General features: G+C 48.8%; 1 protein-coding gene across 1 annotated transcript in view; it reads left to right on the forward strand.

Annotated features, from left to right (window-relative positions):
• PHACTR1 (phosphatase and actin regulator 1) overlaps positions 1-14,691 on the forward strand; it is a 609,657-nt gene that overhangs the window by 578,478 nt on the left and 16,488 nt on the right. The window contains exon 10 of the mRNA XM_045298679.1: positions 11,924-11,979. Within this exon, the coding sequence (XP_045154614.1) occupies positions 11,924-11,979 (56 nt within the window). The remainder of the gene's footprint in view (positions 1-11,923; positions 11,980-14,691) is intronic.

Raw genomic sequence — 14,691 nt, forward strand, 5'->3', positions numbered from 1 at the left:
ACTCTTTACGGGAGCTGAAAGCCCAGTCGTTCTTCTGAGGGGCAGCTGTTGGTTTCAAACTGCCAACCTTGCAGTTAGTAGCCTAAAACATAGCCACTATGCTACCAGGGCTCAGTATGTGCCAATTTGGAAGGAACTGAAAGGAGATCAGTATGTCTGAAGGGCAGAGGGAGAGGATTTTGGGGGAAGGAATCTGCAGTTTTACGCAGGGAGTGATGTGAGTAGATTGCGCTTAGAATACAGCGGTTCTCAACCTGTGGGTCACGACCTCTTTGGGGGTCGAACAGCTCTTTCACAGGGGTTGCCTGATTCATAACAGTAGCAAAATCACAGTTATGAAGTAGCAACGAGGACAATTTTTTTGTTGGGGGTTCACCAGAACATGAAGAACTGTGTTAAAGGGTCGCAGCATGATGAGGGTTGAGAACGACTGTCTTAGAAGGATCTGCTCAATGGACATTGGGCCTCGACTCAAGTCCTCCCTCAACACAAGAATACTTTGTTCTAATAACCTAGCATTCCGTGATGTCCAGCCTCCCGACACAATCACTGAAGACAAAAGGGATGCATAAGCACATGTGGTGAAGAAAGCTAATGGTGCCCGGCTGTGGTAGTTACATAATCATTTGTCAATGTGAGGATTAAGAGTGTAGGGGTGGAGTCTAGCCTGTCAATCAGATCATAGCCAATGAGGCCTCTGTGTGGGCGTGGCCTTCTCCTGAGACTTCTGGGAACTCCTGTATTTCTTCCTTGGAAGTGGGAGACACTTCTCTCTCTATTCACTCCCTGGAAGACACTCCATTGACAAGGCTCACTTCCTGCAAGACGTCCCTGAGGAGAAGCCACATGCACCCACCCTGATGCAGCCCTGGAAGCTGGAGAAGCCACGTGGAGACCCCTGCCAGCACTGAATTGCTTACAACCCCACTGGATCCAAAGACTTTCTACCCACTGCCTGTGATCTTCCTGCACTCGGCATGATTGCATGTGTTTTGTGAATCTGAGAGGACTTTATAGATTGGTATCGGGCATATGGACTAATATCAGACTTAGTAGGCTTGGACTGGACTGGGTTGGGATGCTTTCTTAATGTACAAGTGCCCTTTATATAAAACTCTTATACACATATGGGTTTCTATGGATTTATTTCTCTAGTCTGCCCGGAGTAACACACTGGCTATCTGAGTCTTAAAGGCTTGAAGATAAACAAGTGGCCATCTAGCTAAGAAGTGGCCATCTAAAAGCAAAGTCCACGTGGAAGAACCACACAAACCTGTATGATCATGAGGTTTCAAAGGGATCAGTTATCGGCATCAAAGACTCAGAACAAAAAATCATATCAATGTGAATGAGAGGGGTGCAGAGTGGAGCCCCAAACCCCATCTGTAGACAATTAGACATCCCCTCACAGAAGGGTCACAAGGAAGAGATGAGCCAGTCAGGCTGCAGTACAGCACCAATGAAACACACAACATTCCTCTAGTTCTTTAATGCGTCTTCCCCTCCTTTCCCCCTCCCCCCACTGTCATGATCCCAATTCTACCTTACAAATCCGGCTAGACCAGAGCATGTACATGGGTACAGATAAGAGCTGGAAACACAGAGAATCCGGGACAGATAAATCCCTCAGGACCAATAATGATACCAGGAGTGGAAAGGGAAGGTGGGAGGAGAAAGGAGGAACCGGTCACAATAACCTCCTCCAGGGGGGCAGACAACAGAAAAGTGGATGAAAGGAGACATGGGTCAATAGAAGAGATGAAAAAATAATAATCATTTATAAATTATCAAGGGTTCATGAGGGAGAGATGGTGGGGGAGGGCGTGGGAAAATGAGGAGCTGACACCAAGGGCTCAAGTAGAAAAAAATGTTTTGAAAATGATGATGGTAACATATGTACCAATGTGCTTGACACAATAGATGGGTGTATGGAGTGTGATAGGACCTGTATGAGCCCCTAATAAAATAACTTTTAAAAAGAAGAAGAAGATGAGCCATCTGCTCAGGCTAGGGGGTGGAGGGCTGGAGTCGGATAGGCTGCTGACAGCCAAGTTCAGGCAGTAGCCAGGAGACGTGCTGCTGCCCGCTTTCCTGAGTAGGTGTGGGGAGAAGGGGATGGTTTGAGAGACGGTTTGGCTAGGACTTGGTTGGTGAGCTATCAGGTCAGTGGTATGTGTTCCCTTTGAAGCATGTGGCAGTTCACAAAGGATGTTGGTGAGGGTGACCTTGTTTGGAAGTGAGGTCACAGGAGCTGCAGATAATGAACGTGAGCTCATACAGGAGTAGGGCAGGCCTGGGTCCTGTATGATGTGCCCTTAGACAACCAGCTGGCCATGGGTGTAGAGACTGGAGTAATGCTGCCACAGGCTAAGGACTGCATTGGGTCCTTGGGTCTCTATCACGAGATTCTGTTAGAGACACAAAAAGATCTCCTAGCATCTTAGAAGACAGCATGGCCCTGCCAACACCCTGAATTCAGCCTTCTGGCCTCTGGAACAGTGAGACATGACAATTTGTTATTTGAAACCATGTACCCGTTGCCATCAAGTTGAATTCCACTCATGCTGACCCTGCTGGTGTCCGAGAAGACCTGTGCTCCTTAGGGTTTTGAGGGTGAATCTGTCAGAAGTCTGTCACCCGGCGTTTTTTCTGAGGTGGAGGTGCCTCTGGGTGGACTTGGCCTCCAGCCTCTTAGTTAGCAGCCAAAGGCATTCATTGTTGGCACCAACGCAAAGACTCCTTAAGCCATGTAGTTTGTGGTAATTTGTTACAGGACCCACAGGGAAATAATACAGAAGGGGGGGGGGGCGGTTCCCCATCTCCTGGCCTGCACCACTCACTGGAGGTGAGATGCACCAGATAATAATCTTTAGGGAGCATGTTTAGAGGAAAGGAGGTATTTTATTTTGGGGCCCTGGTGGTGTTGTCAGAGAAGTGTTGGACTACTAACCACAAGGTTGGCAGTTCAAGCCTACCAGCCACTGGGGAAGACTGTTGAGACAGCTTTCGAAACCCTGCGAGTCTGACTCAACTCGATAGCAGTGGGTTGGTTTTTAAAGGAGTCCTGGTGGTACAGAGGGTTAAGCTTTGGACTGCTATCTGTAAGTCAGCAGTTTGGAACCACCAGCCACTCCGAGGAGCAAGCACAGGGCTTTCTACTGTTGCATAGATTAACCGTCTGGGAAACTCACAGGGACAATTTTCCCTGCTGTATAGGGTCTCTATGAGTCAACATCAACTCGACTGGAAGTGGGTATCGCTTGGCTTCTCCATCCAGCACCTGCCATTGAGTTGATTCCAACTCATAGTGATCCTCCATAGGGTCTCAGAGCCGGCAGCCTCACCTCTTTGGTGTGGAGTAGCTGGTGGGTTTGAAATGCTGACTTGACAGGTAACAGCCCAACACCTGACTTGCAGCACCAAAGGGCTCCTTTTATGGCCTGTGGACGTGTAACAAGGCAACGGGAAATCAGTGTGTGGACCACAGAGAAGCTAGACTTTTGGAGACAAAGGCTAGTTGAAATCAGAAGTGTGAATGAAATCATATAAGGAGGGTGTGGACCTAAGAACTGGGAGTTCCTGGGGGGGATGACTGCCAAGCAAGCTCCTGTTCCGTTCTCCATGCTCAGGTAGGATCCAGAGACAGTGGAGGCCGAGGCCCAGTAGAAATAGCCACCCTCAAAGAACCGACACTGCAGAAAGATTCCACAGGAGGCGGAGGGGATGGGATTCTGTTTCTCCCCCTGAACCAGTTCACTGTGCCCCTCTCCACTGCAGCTGCACCTCTTAGAAAAGCCCTGGTCTTCTGCTGCCTTCAAAGTGGGAGGGCCTGCTTTCCCTTCATTCCCCACGCGACTAGGGCCTCGGCTTCCTCTTCCCCACACTCACATCCCTGCGGAGCTGAGATGCAGGAAACTATAGCTTGCTCTCCTTTCCCGTGAAATGCCCAGACAGCTTCCGGGCTCCAAACATTGCCGTCAGGGCCAGCGGTGGGAACAATCAGCAAGTGTAAATGCTAATGAAAGCAGTGACCTCACTGTTCTGCAGCCTGCAGCGGCTCATTAGCCCTGCGCAGCAGAACGGATCCTGGTCGTTGGTGCCGCAGCCCGGGTGTTACCGCCACTCGGGAGAAGCTGCCAGGCGTGGAGACAGTGCTGTGTCTATGTTCACAGCAGCTCACAGCAACCCTCCTGAGCAGCCCGCTGTCCAAGGTCAAAACCTAAGTGACTCCTGTTTGATCATTTGTTTGGGGTTCCCCCACCCCCACTCTGGAGTTTTCCTGCAAAAAGAAGAGGAGGGAAATAAAATAAAACAAACAAAGAAAACATTTCCCTTGAATGAGTCCCGACGATGGTGGCCCTCTGTGTGGCCACATTGGGGCTTCCTTGGTTGTGATCTTGATGAAAGCAAGTTGCCACACCTTTCTCCTGAGGAGCCACTTGGTGAGTTGGAATTGCCAAGCTTTAGGGGAGCGACCACGCCCAAACCAATGGTGCCACCCAGTGACTGTGAGACAGGGAGAGAGAGCGAGCGAGCCCGGTTTATGTTGTTAGGTCTAGTCACAAGTATCAGTAGAGGTGTTCAGACCGGAATAAAAGGCAAGATTCATTCTTAAACATTGAAAGCAAATAGGAGATTCACGGATAATAATGAATGGCGTGTGGCATTTCTGAGGGAGCCTGTGATGGTTCGGTTCACGGTCCGTGGGAAATCATTTAGCAGTGGTGCAGAGAACAGGAGAACCCGCTCGAGGCATGGAAATGATTTTGCTGCTCCAAGACGTTTTATAAGCCAGACTCAACACATGCCATGGCAAATCTAAATATAGACTGCTCGGATCATATTAAACCTTGCATTTTTGATAATTCACTTTCTGTCAACGTTCAACTCCCAGAAAGGTTTGCCCTCGCCACCTCATCAGGTCTAGGAGTGTAGTTGGGATTTAGAAGCAAAATGTAGTAGCGTATTAACCTAAACTAGACATGATGAGTTCAGTATACAATTAAGTCCAAAGTATTGTTAATGTAGTTCGGTTCATACATGTGAAACATGTCTGAGCAGGGCGCTGTGATCAGTGGATGCCTGCAGGCAGGTTCTCTCGGCAAAACACTTGTCTTATCTCTCAGCCACTGAGTCGATGCCAACTCATAGTGACCGTACAGGACAGGGTAGAACTGCCCCTGTGAGGTTCCGAGACTATAACTCTTTACAGGAAGTAGAAAGTGTGTGGACTTTCTCCCACAAATCAGCTGGTGGTTTCGAACTGCTGACCTTGCAGCTCAACTCATAACCACTACATCCCTGGCACCCCTTACCTTGTTCAGAGGCCTTTGAAGAAACAGATGCAATCAACAGTCTTTAGAGGAAATCTAAGTCAGCTCAGAAGGTTGTGGCAACTGTTTCGGGAGATTCCCCATGTTGTGGTGCCCCCAGATGAGGGCGTATCTGCATGTGGGGGGACCTGCCTGGAGACGGATAAAGGAGCGATGTCTCGGTTCCTAAAACTATCAGAAATAGGGTCCTAGGGCGAACCAAAGGGGCTGTGACCCCAAGGTTGAGAACCACTGCTCTAAATAGAAATCTTGATAATAGTCTGACCTCGTGGATTGAATCCAAATGCACTACGAGTACACATTTTCATCCATCAGGAGGTTGATGTATGACCAGAATGAGGGTTGTCATCAATCGAGATTTCACTTTTGAACCGAGGACACCACGTGTACACTTGAGTTTGTCCTATAGTGCTGTCCTTGTAAGCTGTGTTCAGCATCACAACAGTTTGTGTGGCATTTTTCCAGAGCAGGAAACAAAATTCCGCAGCAGCACACTGTTCTCTTAAATCAGCCATCACAAAAATGAGGTTCAAGTGAAACTGCTTTTACAAAAAATTTCACTGTGACCAGAGAGAACCTTTCCAAGTGACGCCACTGGGTGCACTAACTCAAAGCGAATTGCTCGATGCTCTTGCTTGATGCTTGCCGAGCAGGAAAACTGCGTACTACGAAAACTCTGCTCCGACCAGCACAATTCCAGTGTTTGAGGGGTACCCCCTAGTGCATTAGTAAGTGAGCACAAATTAGCCCAGACTTTCCTTGCTTACTGAGTGCTCCATCCCTGCCAAATAATAAAAACTTTAAATGAGGGTTTGATTCTGTAGGCAAGTGCAGTGGGGTGGGAGAGACAGATGACAACTATAGTTAGGAGCAGAATCTCTTTTTTTTTTTTTGTACCCCTCCTCCCCCAGAAGCAGGATCTTGGATATAGTGAAAAAATGGTTCATTGTCCACTAGGGGTTCTAAGGAAGCACAAATAAGCCCATGCTTACCTTGCTTATTGAGTCACTCAACATGGACACATTAGTATTGCTTTTAAGCCTCCATATGTATGCGAACACTACAGCAGCGATAGTTAACTAATAGAGTGGTGAGAGGAGGCAGACGGGATGAGTTTGTGTTCTGGCTCTATCTTTTGTTAGCTGTGCAACCGGCATCGTTGTACAATCTTTGAAACCACCACCTGCTCCCTGGGAGAGAGATGAGGCTTTCGACTCCCGTAAAGAGTTACAGTCTGGGGGCTCACAGGGACAGTCCTCCGCTGTCCCAGAGGGTCCCTGTGAGCCAGAGTTTACCTGATGGCAGTGAGCTTGTGTTTGAATTGTTTGGTGCCTCATAAGTTTTTTCTTCTCTACAATGGACTGATGATTGTACTACTTCAAATTGTTTCCAGGAAGATCAAATCAACGAATCTATCTGTGGTGCTTATTATAACTGTGTCTGTATACAATAACCATTAAATCATCCTTAAGCCACCCACTGCCACTGAGTGGATTCTGACTCATAGCAACAGAGTAGAGATGCTCCTTAAGGTTCCTGAGACTGTTCGTCTTCACAGAGAGCCTCCTCTTCTCCCAGGACAGTTGGTGGCTTCGAACCACCAACCTTATGGTTCACCACCCAATGCCCCCAGGACTCCTTACATCAGCATTAACTACTAAGTTAGTATATACTGGGGGTGGGGGTGGGGGTGTGGGGAATATGGTAGTGGGATTCAATACCTTGCCCAAGGAAAATAGATTAGGAACAGAGCCAGGACGTGAGCTGAAATCTGTTCCTTCTCAACCTGCTTGTCACTATGGTGTCGCTACCCCCCATTTTCTTACGAAACCTCATTTCCCAAATCCCAACCACTCCAGAGGCCAAACGAATGGTGCTAGCATTTCTGGGCGGGCTGAGCTACATCGTAGAGTTTGGTGTCGGTATGGGCTGTGGAGCACCAGCAGTTGTCTTCATTTGAATCATGTGTGTTTGCCTGTCATGGGTGCTGAGTTATTCATAGGGATTTCTCTGTCAAACTTGAGTGTCTCGTTTTGCCTGACACCCCCCCCCAAATATGGCCCACAAGGGAGACCCACAAAGAGGCCAGCACAGAACCAGGCAAGGCCTGGGTTGTGAAGCACAGGTAGAGAGTATTCTCAGCCTGCTCCAAAACCTCAGCCCAGGCTCTGAGATGGAAGCACCATCTGGAATCAATGGGGCTTGTTCAAAACATAAACCAAAACACAAACCCCATTTGTGGTAGTTGCATAATCTGTTGTCAGTTTGAGCCCTAAGAGTGAAGGGGTGGAGTTTAGCCTGTCAATCAGGTCGCAGATTGATTACCTCATTCAGAGGTGCTAAGGAGATAAATAGCTCACTGTAAGCAGGGCACACACTCACTCGCTGCAAGACATGCTTGCTGACAAGACACATGGAGCTATGCTGATGGAGGCAGAGCCCTGGAGTTGGTGGAGGACCTGCCAGCACTGTTGCCTCTCCCGCCACTGGATCCACAAGACTTTCCACTCACTGTTCTCTGCTCTTCCTGCATTTGGCGTCATTGCAGGTGTTGCGTGAGTCTGAAGAGGAATTTATAGATTGGTATCGGACATATGGGTTAATATCAGACTTATGGTCTTGATCTGGACTGGGCTGGGATGTTTTCTCAATATTCAATTGCTCTTGTATATAAAGTTCTTGTTTATACACATATGAGTGTCTATGAATTTGTTTCTCTAGTCAACCCAGACTAACACACCATTCCCAACAAGTCAGTTCTGACTCATGGCAACTTCACATGTTACAGAACATAATTGTTTCATTGGATTTTCTTGGCTGTAATCTTTTGGGAAGTAGATTGCCAGGCCTCTTTAGTAGAAAATCATAAACTGTTTGTACCACCAGGGACCTAACACACACACACACACACACACACACACACACACAACCATCTCCATTGAGTCAATTCTGACTCAGAGCAACCTTACATGGAATTGTGGAGACCATAAATCTTTGTAGGAGCAAATAGCCTCATGTTTCTCCTTTGGTGCCACTGGTAGGTTTGAACCACTAACATTGCTATTAATAGTCTGTGTTAGGCAGGGTTCTTCAGATAAACAAAACCAGGACATTTATGAGCAAGAAGGAATATAACAGCTAATTAATCCACACAGCAGTACAGAAGGCTCAGTTCAACTCTCTTCCGTGGAACAGTTAATATACTGGAAGTCCTTCAACTCATGTGGGCTGCTGGGTCCAAGGTCAAGGAAGAAGACAGCAGAGTCCTCCCTCTGGCAAGACAAGCAGAGTCTGCCCAGCAGCAGCAAACAGCAGGGTGGGTTACCAAGAGTCAGTAGTTCAGGAGCTTAGAGAAGCAGGCCCAGATGGGATATCTAATGAAAGCAATGTAAGGGGACAGGATTCACCAGCCTCAATCTCTAGTGACACAATCCATAGGTTGACTTGGCCCACAGGTAGTGTAGCTCACAGATTGAGGCAGAGAACTAGCTGAAGTAGCAGCGTGCTTCAGCACACGCTGATCACCAGAGAGCAAGGGAGAGGGGAGTGGGCCTTGCAGAGCTATTTATGTCTTTGCCCTCCAACTAAACTGCGACCTGATTAATTCCACATGTTTCTATTGGCCAGGTTGGCACAATAAAACTGACTATCACATAGTCCAAAGCTTACCCACAGTGCCAAGAGACCTAATATCCGGAGCCCACTGCCATTGAATTGATCCCAACTGACAAGGACCCTAATATCGGTATTCCAACACTGTAATGAGTTTTTACAGGAGCAGAAAGCCTCCTCTTTCTCCCAGAGAGTGGCTGGTGGGTTTGAACCACTGGTCTTAGAGTTAGCAGTCTATCCCCAGAATTCCAGCTATTTAAAGCCTAGATGTTAGCACACCATACCACAAAGGTGGCTGTGTGTCCTGGTAAAAGGAATAAGTATCCTTAGAGGAAAGAAGTGAGCCTCTAAGACTTTCCTTTAAGATCAGTCTAATTGGAGTCAGTAAGCTGCATGCCACAACCATGACACATTCTATCATATCATCCCGAGTTTCCTCCTAGTCTGATTTTAGGAAGGTCTTAGACACCGCTGAGTCCAAACACACACCTGCCAATATGGCGGCTTCCCAAACAGTGTGGTGGCCCTTGGCAATGGGGATAGACCATCTCTGAGCGGGATGCTGGCAGGAGAAAATGAATGGAACAGGTGAAAATGTTCATATCAACTTCAAAGCACTTGGGAAGCCACATTCGAACTGGTTCTAGAGTTCACAGAGCAGAGTCTGACCAAAACTCTGTTCTCCCGCATGGAAGCCTTTCCTTGTCGCAAGCATGAGCGGTGGGTGGTACACTGAGGCTAGGATTGGATTACAAGATTAGTGTGGGCTTATTTTTGCTTACTTAATAATCAGTACCCCACCCCTTATGATTGACTAATCCACCCCCTTGGGCATCAAAAGCTCAGGTGTTTGCTTGTGCAGGGTCAAACCAACGTGTAGCCATCAAGTCAGTTCCAGCCCACCGGGACCCTGTGGACAGAGTAGGGAGGCTCCTTCGGGGTTCTGAGACCACAGATCTTCCTGGGAGCAGACAGCCTGGTCTTTCTTCCCCAGAGTGACTGGTGGGTTCAAGTAACTGACCGCTCAGTGTGTAACTAGCTGTGTCACCAGGGCTCTGTAGAGATAATAAAGAGCAATACAAGTGACGGTATTCATGGGATTTTAAATATATGTATCTATTTTACAGTCCCCTGGACATCATATTTACATTCCATCTTTTCTTCGTATTCCGTAATAGACACAACTTGACAGCGATAAACAATGTCTGCTGGCATCCAGGGAAGAGCTACCTCTAAGACTCATCCTTCCTACCCCTTAGGTCCCAATGAGGGTCCCGAGAAACCTAGCAATCCTTCCAGAATTTTCTCATCACTCACATACCTTATCCTAGTGGGCGAAGCAGAATGCTGGACACTGCTTGCTTATTAAATAGTTTCCAAACCAGAGGTATATCTGCGGTGCCCCAGGTAGGGCTCGTGCCCTGGGCGCTGCTTGAAGGGGGCGCCACTGAGCAGTTTCTATTAAATATTCCTGTTTCCAGCACCAGCTGGAAAAGTGCATTCCGCAAGTTAAAACTAGTACTTGGGTACGAGGACTTGGGTATTTGACAGCCTTCCTGGGTCATGGCACCCTGGGTGTTCTTGCTGTGCTACATGTAGAGAGACTAACTCACTCCTACTATTCCGCCAGTTCTGACTTAACAGTGATCCTATCGGACAGAGTAGAACTGCCCCGCGGGTGTCAAGAGACTAAGTCTTTACAAGAATAGACAGCCTCCTCTTTGGTCCTCGGAGTGGCTGGTGGGTTCAAACCACTGGCCTTGTTGTTAGCAGCTCAACATATAACCCACTATACCACCAAGACTCGGTAGAAAAAGAAGACACTGGCGAAATGACTTGGGACACATCATGGACAAGCTTGGCTTCTATCTTGCACGCGATTAGGGTAAAGTTATCTAAAGGGTGGGTGCCAGATGTTTGGATGGGGGCTCAGTTTCCAGGTTTCCCACAGGCGTGCTTTCTGCCAAGCCTGGTATGACTCCTGGCGACCCTGTGACCTTGCGCGTGCAGACTAGACCTGCGCTTTAGGCCCGTTCAAAGCGCTGACCTTCCGGAAGCAGATCGCCAGACCTTGCTGCTGAGGTCCTTCTGAGTGGATTGGAAGCACCATTTAGCTAGTAATCAGGCACTGGACCAGCTCCACCACCAGAGAGTGTTAAAAAAAAAATGTATCAAGGGCTTCAAAGAAAAGTATAAATGTCTGTTGGTGCTCAGCTCCACCGTCTCTGTGTTGCCCGATCCTGGATCGCTCTGTGGGTGTACAAGGGCAGCTTTCTCCCCTCTGGGGCCATTCACGGACTCTGTTGCTGCTGCTTCCCCTGCCCTGCCCTGCCCCCATTGCATCATTGCAAGTTCATGCCCTTGCTGTGGGGTTTCCTTTGCTGTCGCTCAATTACGTGTCTTGCAACAGGAGTGTCATTTCTGTTGCTATTCATTTGTCACCGGATGGTCTAATCAGGCTGGTGTCGATGGGTGGGGATGTGGAGAAGAGCGGCTATTGTTCTTGGCAGAGGCGACCTGCTCGCTGGTGTCTGGCTCCTGCAGGCTGAGCCTCTTTGTGGGCTAACTGGGTCTGGGCAAGCGTGGTGTGAGCTAAGCCCCTGCCTTGAGGGAGGAATGGGAAGCAGAGGCCAGGGCCCCAAGTTCGGAGGCCACAGGGAAAGACAGGAATCCTGTGAGGAGAAGAATTCAGGCTGACTTACAGCCCTCTTGCCTGGAGGGCATGGGAGGGGCGGGTGAAGGGAGGAAGGAGGAGGGAGGGTCAGCTTGGTGTGACGTGGGGCCTGGGCCTTTCCTGGGGTTGAAATTGAGGAACTGTGAGGAGGCGTTGCTGGGGAGAGTCAGTCTTTGCAGAGCGCAGGATGGAACAAGAACTCCGTCCGTTGGCTCTGCCTCTCGTGTCTTCAACGGCTGGGGAAGTTAATGACCCAAGGAGGATATGATATGGTCCAAAAACTTTTCCTGGATTTTTTCCGTAGGCGGCTGAGCCAGAGACCCACGGCGGAGGAATTGGAGCAGAGGAACATTTTGAAACGTAAGTGACTAAGCCCACGGCTGTCGGTGGTATTTAACGGTGACTCCAAACTATTATTCGTTGTGAGCCACGGGTAGAATTCTGTGAGTGTGGAGGGGATGGTGAACTTCTTTAACTGTGAAGGCCACCCCCTTACCTATTAGGACGTCGGAGAAACACCCCCATTTGAAAGCAAAAAACAGTGCCACCAGGCAGTTCTGACTCATGGACACCCTGAAAGACAATAAATCCGCTCCTTCAGCATTCTTAGACTGCAAGTGTTTTGTGGAAGCAGCTGCTGTGGGTTCAGCCCACCAGATGTTTGGTTAGCAGCGAGCACTTAACCACTGCATAATCGGGCTCCTTAAACAGCCCACTGCCACCAAGTGGATTCCAATGATCGTGGACCTACAGGAGAGACTGGAATTGCTCCCCTGGGTCTCCAGGACTGTACCTCTTTATGCGAGCAGACAGCCTCGTCTTTCTCCCCAGAGAATAGCTAGTGGGTTTGAACCGCTGCACCACCAGGGCTCAGAGAGAAGGCAGATTCTCACGTTGTTCATTCAAAACTCAGAGACTGCCATTGGAACCCTGCTTGATAAGTCTGCATGTCAGGGAGAAGTGTGAAAACTAGAGAAGGCTTATTATGATGTGATTATGATTAACATTAGGGACAAAACAGCCTGAACACTGAAGGACCAATGACTGAAATACGTGAATTGTGGGTACAGGTTCCCCCCCACCATCTAAAAGTGAGCAATCCACGAAACCTTTGATAAGCCAAAATGGTGTAAAATGAAGACTCACCAGTAATGTATGTGGGGAAACATTTTGAGCCTTTCTGGACCCAGAAAATAACCTAGAAAATCCTACCAAATGACACCAAAAGCCCCAGATAAAACTCAGAAGGCAGACGCAAACTCTCTGCCATTGAGTCTGACTCATAGCGACCGACTGAGTCTGGCTGGGGAAAGGGGAGAACTGTCCGTCGAGTCTGAGACTGAAAGCGATTACAGGAGTACACAGCCTCATCTCTCCCCTGGAGAAGCAGGTGAGCTTGGACCACGGACCTCAGGTGAACGACTCAGTCCAGAGCCCACTGTACCATGGGGGCTGCTTAAAACATAGCAAAAGCGGGAGTGCGGCGCTAGCTGCCTCGGCCGTATGAAGTAGAAACAGCGCGTGCACAGGGTAGTGCCTGCAGCAGGAGCCTGATGATGCCCTCTTCTGCTCCGCGCGCATGCTGCCTCTGACAGCTCAGGGCAAACAAACATCCATTTTCCACTATCCGGAAAAAAACAGACATTCTCTCCAGATTGTTTTTGGCTAGCCAAAGCAGGCTCTAATGTCTTTCATGAAAGTGTAGGGGTGGAAAGCGAGCTTTCAGAAACCCACAAGGGTCCACTAGAGTGTAGCCAAAGCAGGTGGGAACCGCCCACGTGTCCCTCCCCAGAGGACTAGAGAGACAAAACACAGTATGTCCATGCTCAGCCATACAGAGAAGCCAAGTCCCGGTGCACGCAGTCCCAGGGAAGAACTTGGGGGAAAAGCATGCTGCGTGAACCTGAGTCGGCACAGAGGACAAATGCCGTAGGACGCCTTGGTTATGGAGTGACCATAGGCTCAGACACAGAGACAGAGTCTGTTAGTCATTCCCAGGGGCTGAGGGATGTCGGGGAGGGGGAGTGAGTGCTTAAGGGGTCGTGTGCTTCTCTTGGGGTGATGAGAAACTTTCGGAAATGGGTAATGGTGGTCAGAGGAGCCTTGGTGTATAGGGGTTACAAGTTAGGCTTCGATCCTCATGGTCGGCAGTTCGAAACCATCCTCCGCTCTGTGGGAGAAGGACGAGGCTTTCTACTCCCGTAGCGTGACAGTCTTGGAAGCCCACAGAAGCAGTTCTACCTGTCCTACCGGAGTGCCATGAGTCAGAATCGCCTTGATGGCAGTGAGTTTGGTTTGAGTGATGGGGGAGGGTGTGCAGCCCAGTGCATGGAAGTGAGTTGTGCTTTTTAAAAGGGTTAACCTGGGACATGGTAGTGGCAAATGATGTATTTCTATATTCTCCTGCGATAAAAAAAATGTGCAAACACACACAGTAAGAGGGAAATAGCCATTTGTGTCTTTGTGTCTGGGACTAGAATATTTACTTTCCACTGTAACTTTCTGCTGTGGACAAGGCCCCTTAAAACATGCTACTGAAGTCCAGGAAAGGATTTCCGAGTGAAAATGCTTCGTATCCGGGTGTCAGAGTTTCCACAGCTGGGCAGTGTCTTGCCTGCCAAGGCTCTCGCCCAAGGGAAGCGCGGTTGCAGTGGCCACGCGGTGATGGGAGGAAGCCACGAACTCCTCGTTTGTGGGGGACTCAAGGGAGAGTTGAAGAGAGAGACAAGACCCAAGACATAGCCCCAACCCAAGTCATCTCAGGGCCACCGCTGTGCCGCCATGGGGGTCGTGGGGTTCGAAACAATTAGAAAGTCAACCCGTGAAGCCCACAGCTGCTCAGCCTCTCACCGAAAGTTCCCTCAAGAAGAGGCCAACCCCCAAGAGGAAAGTCAAAGGAAATAGAGGAAAGAGCTAGGAGGCAAAGGGCATTTATAGAGGTCTAAATAAAGGCATGTACATATGCAAATATATTTCTAAATGAGGATGGGGAAATAGATCTGTGTGCATATATTTATAGGTTTAGTATTAAGGTAGCAGAAGGACATTGGGCCTCCACTCAAGTACTCCCTC

This window comes from Echinops telfairi, unplaced genomic scaffold (assembly GCF_000313985.2).
Source record: "Echinops telfairi isolate 266 unplaced genomic scaffold, ASM31398v2 ScPeMD7_7439;HRSCAF=8477, whole genome shotgun sequence".
Classification (NCBI taxonomy): Eukaryota; Metazoa; Chordata; class Mammalia; order Afrosoricida; family Tenrecidae; genus Echinops; species Echinops telfairi.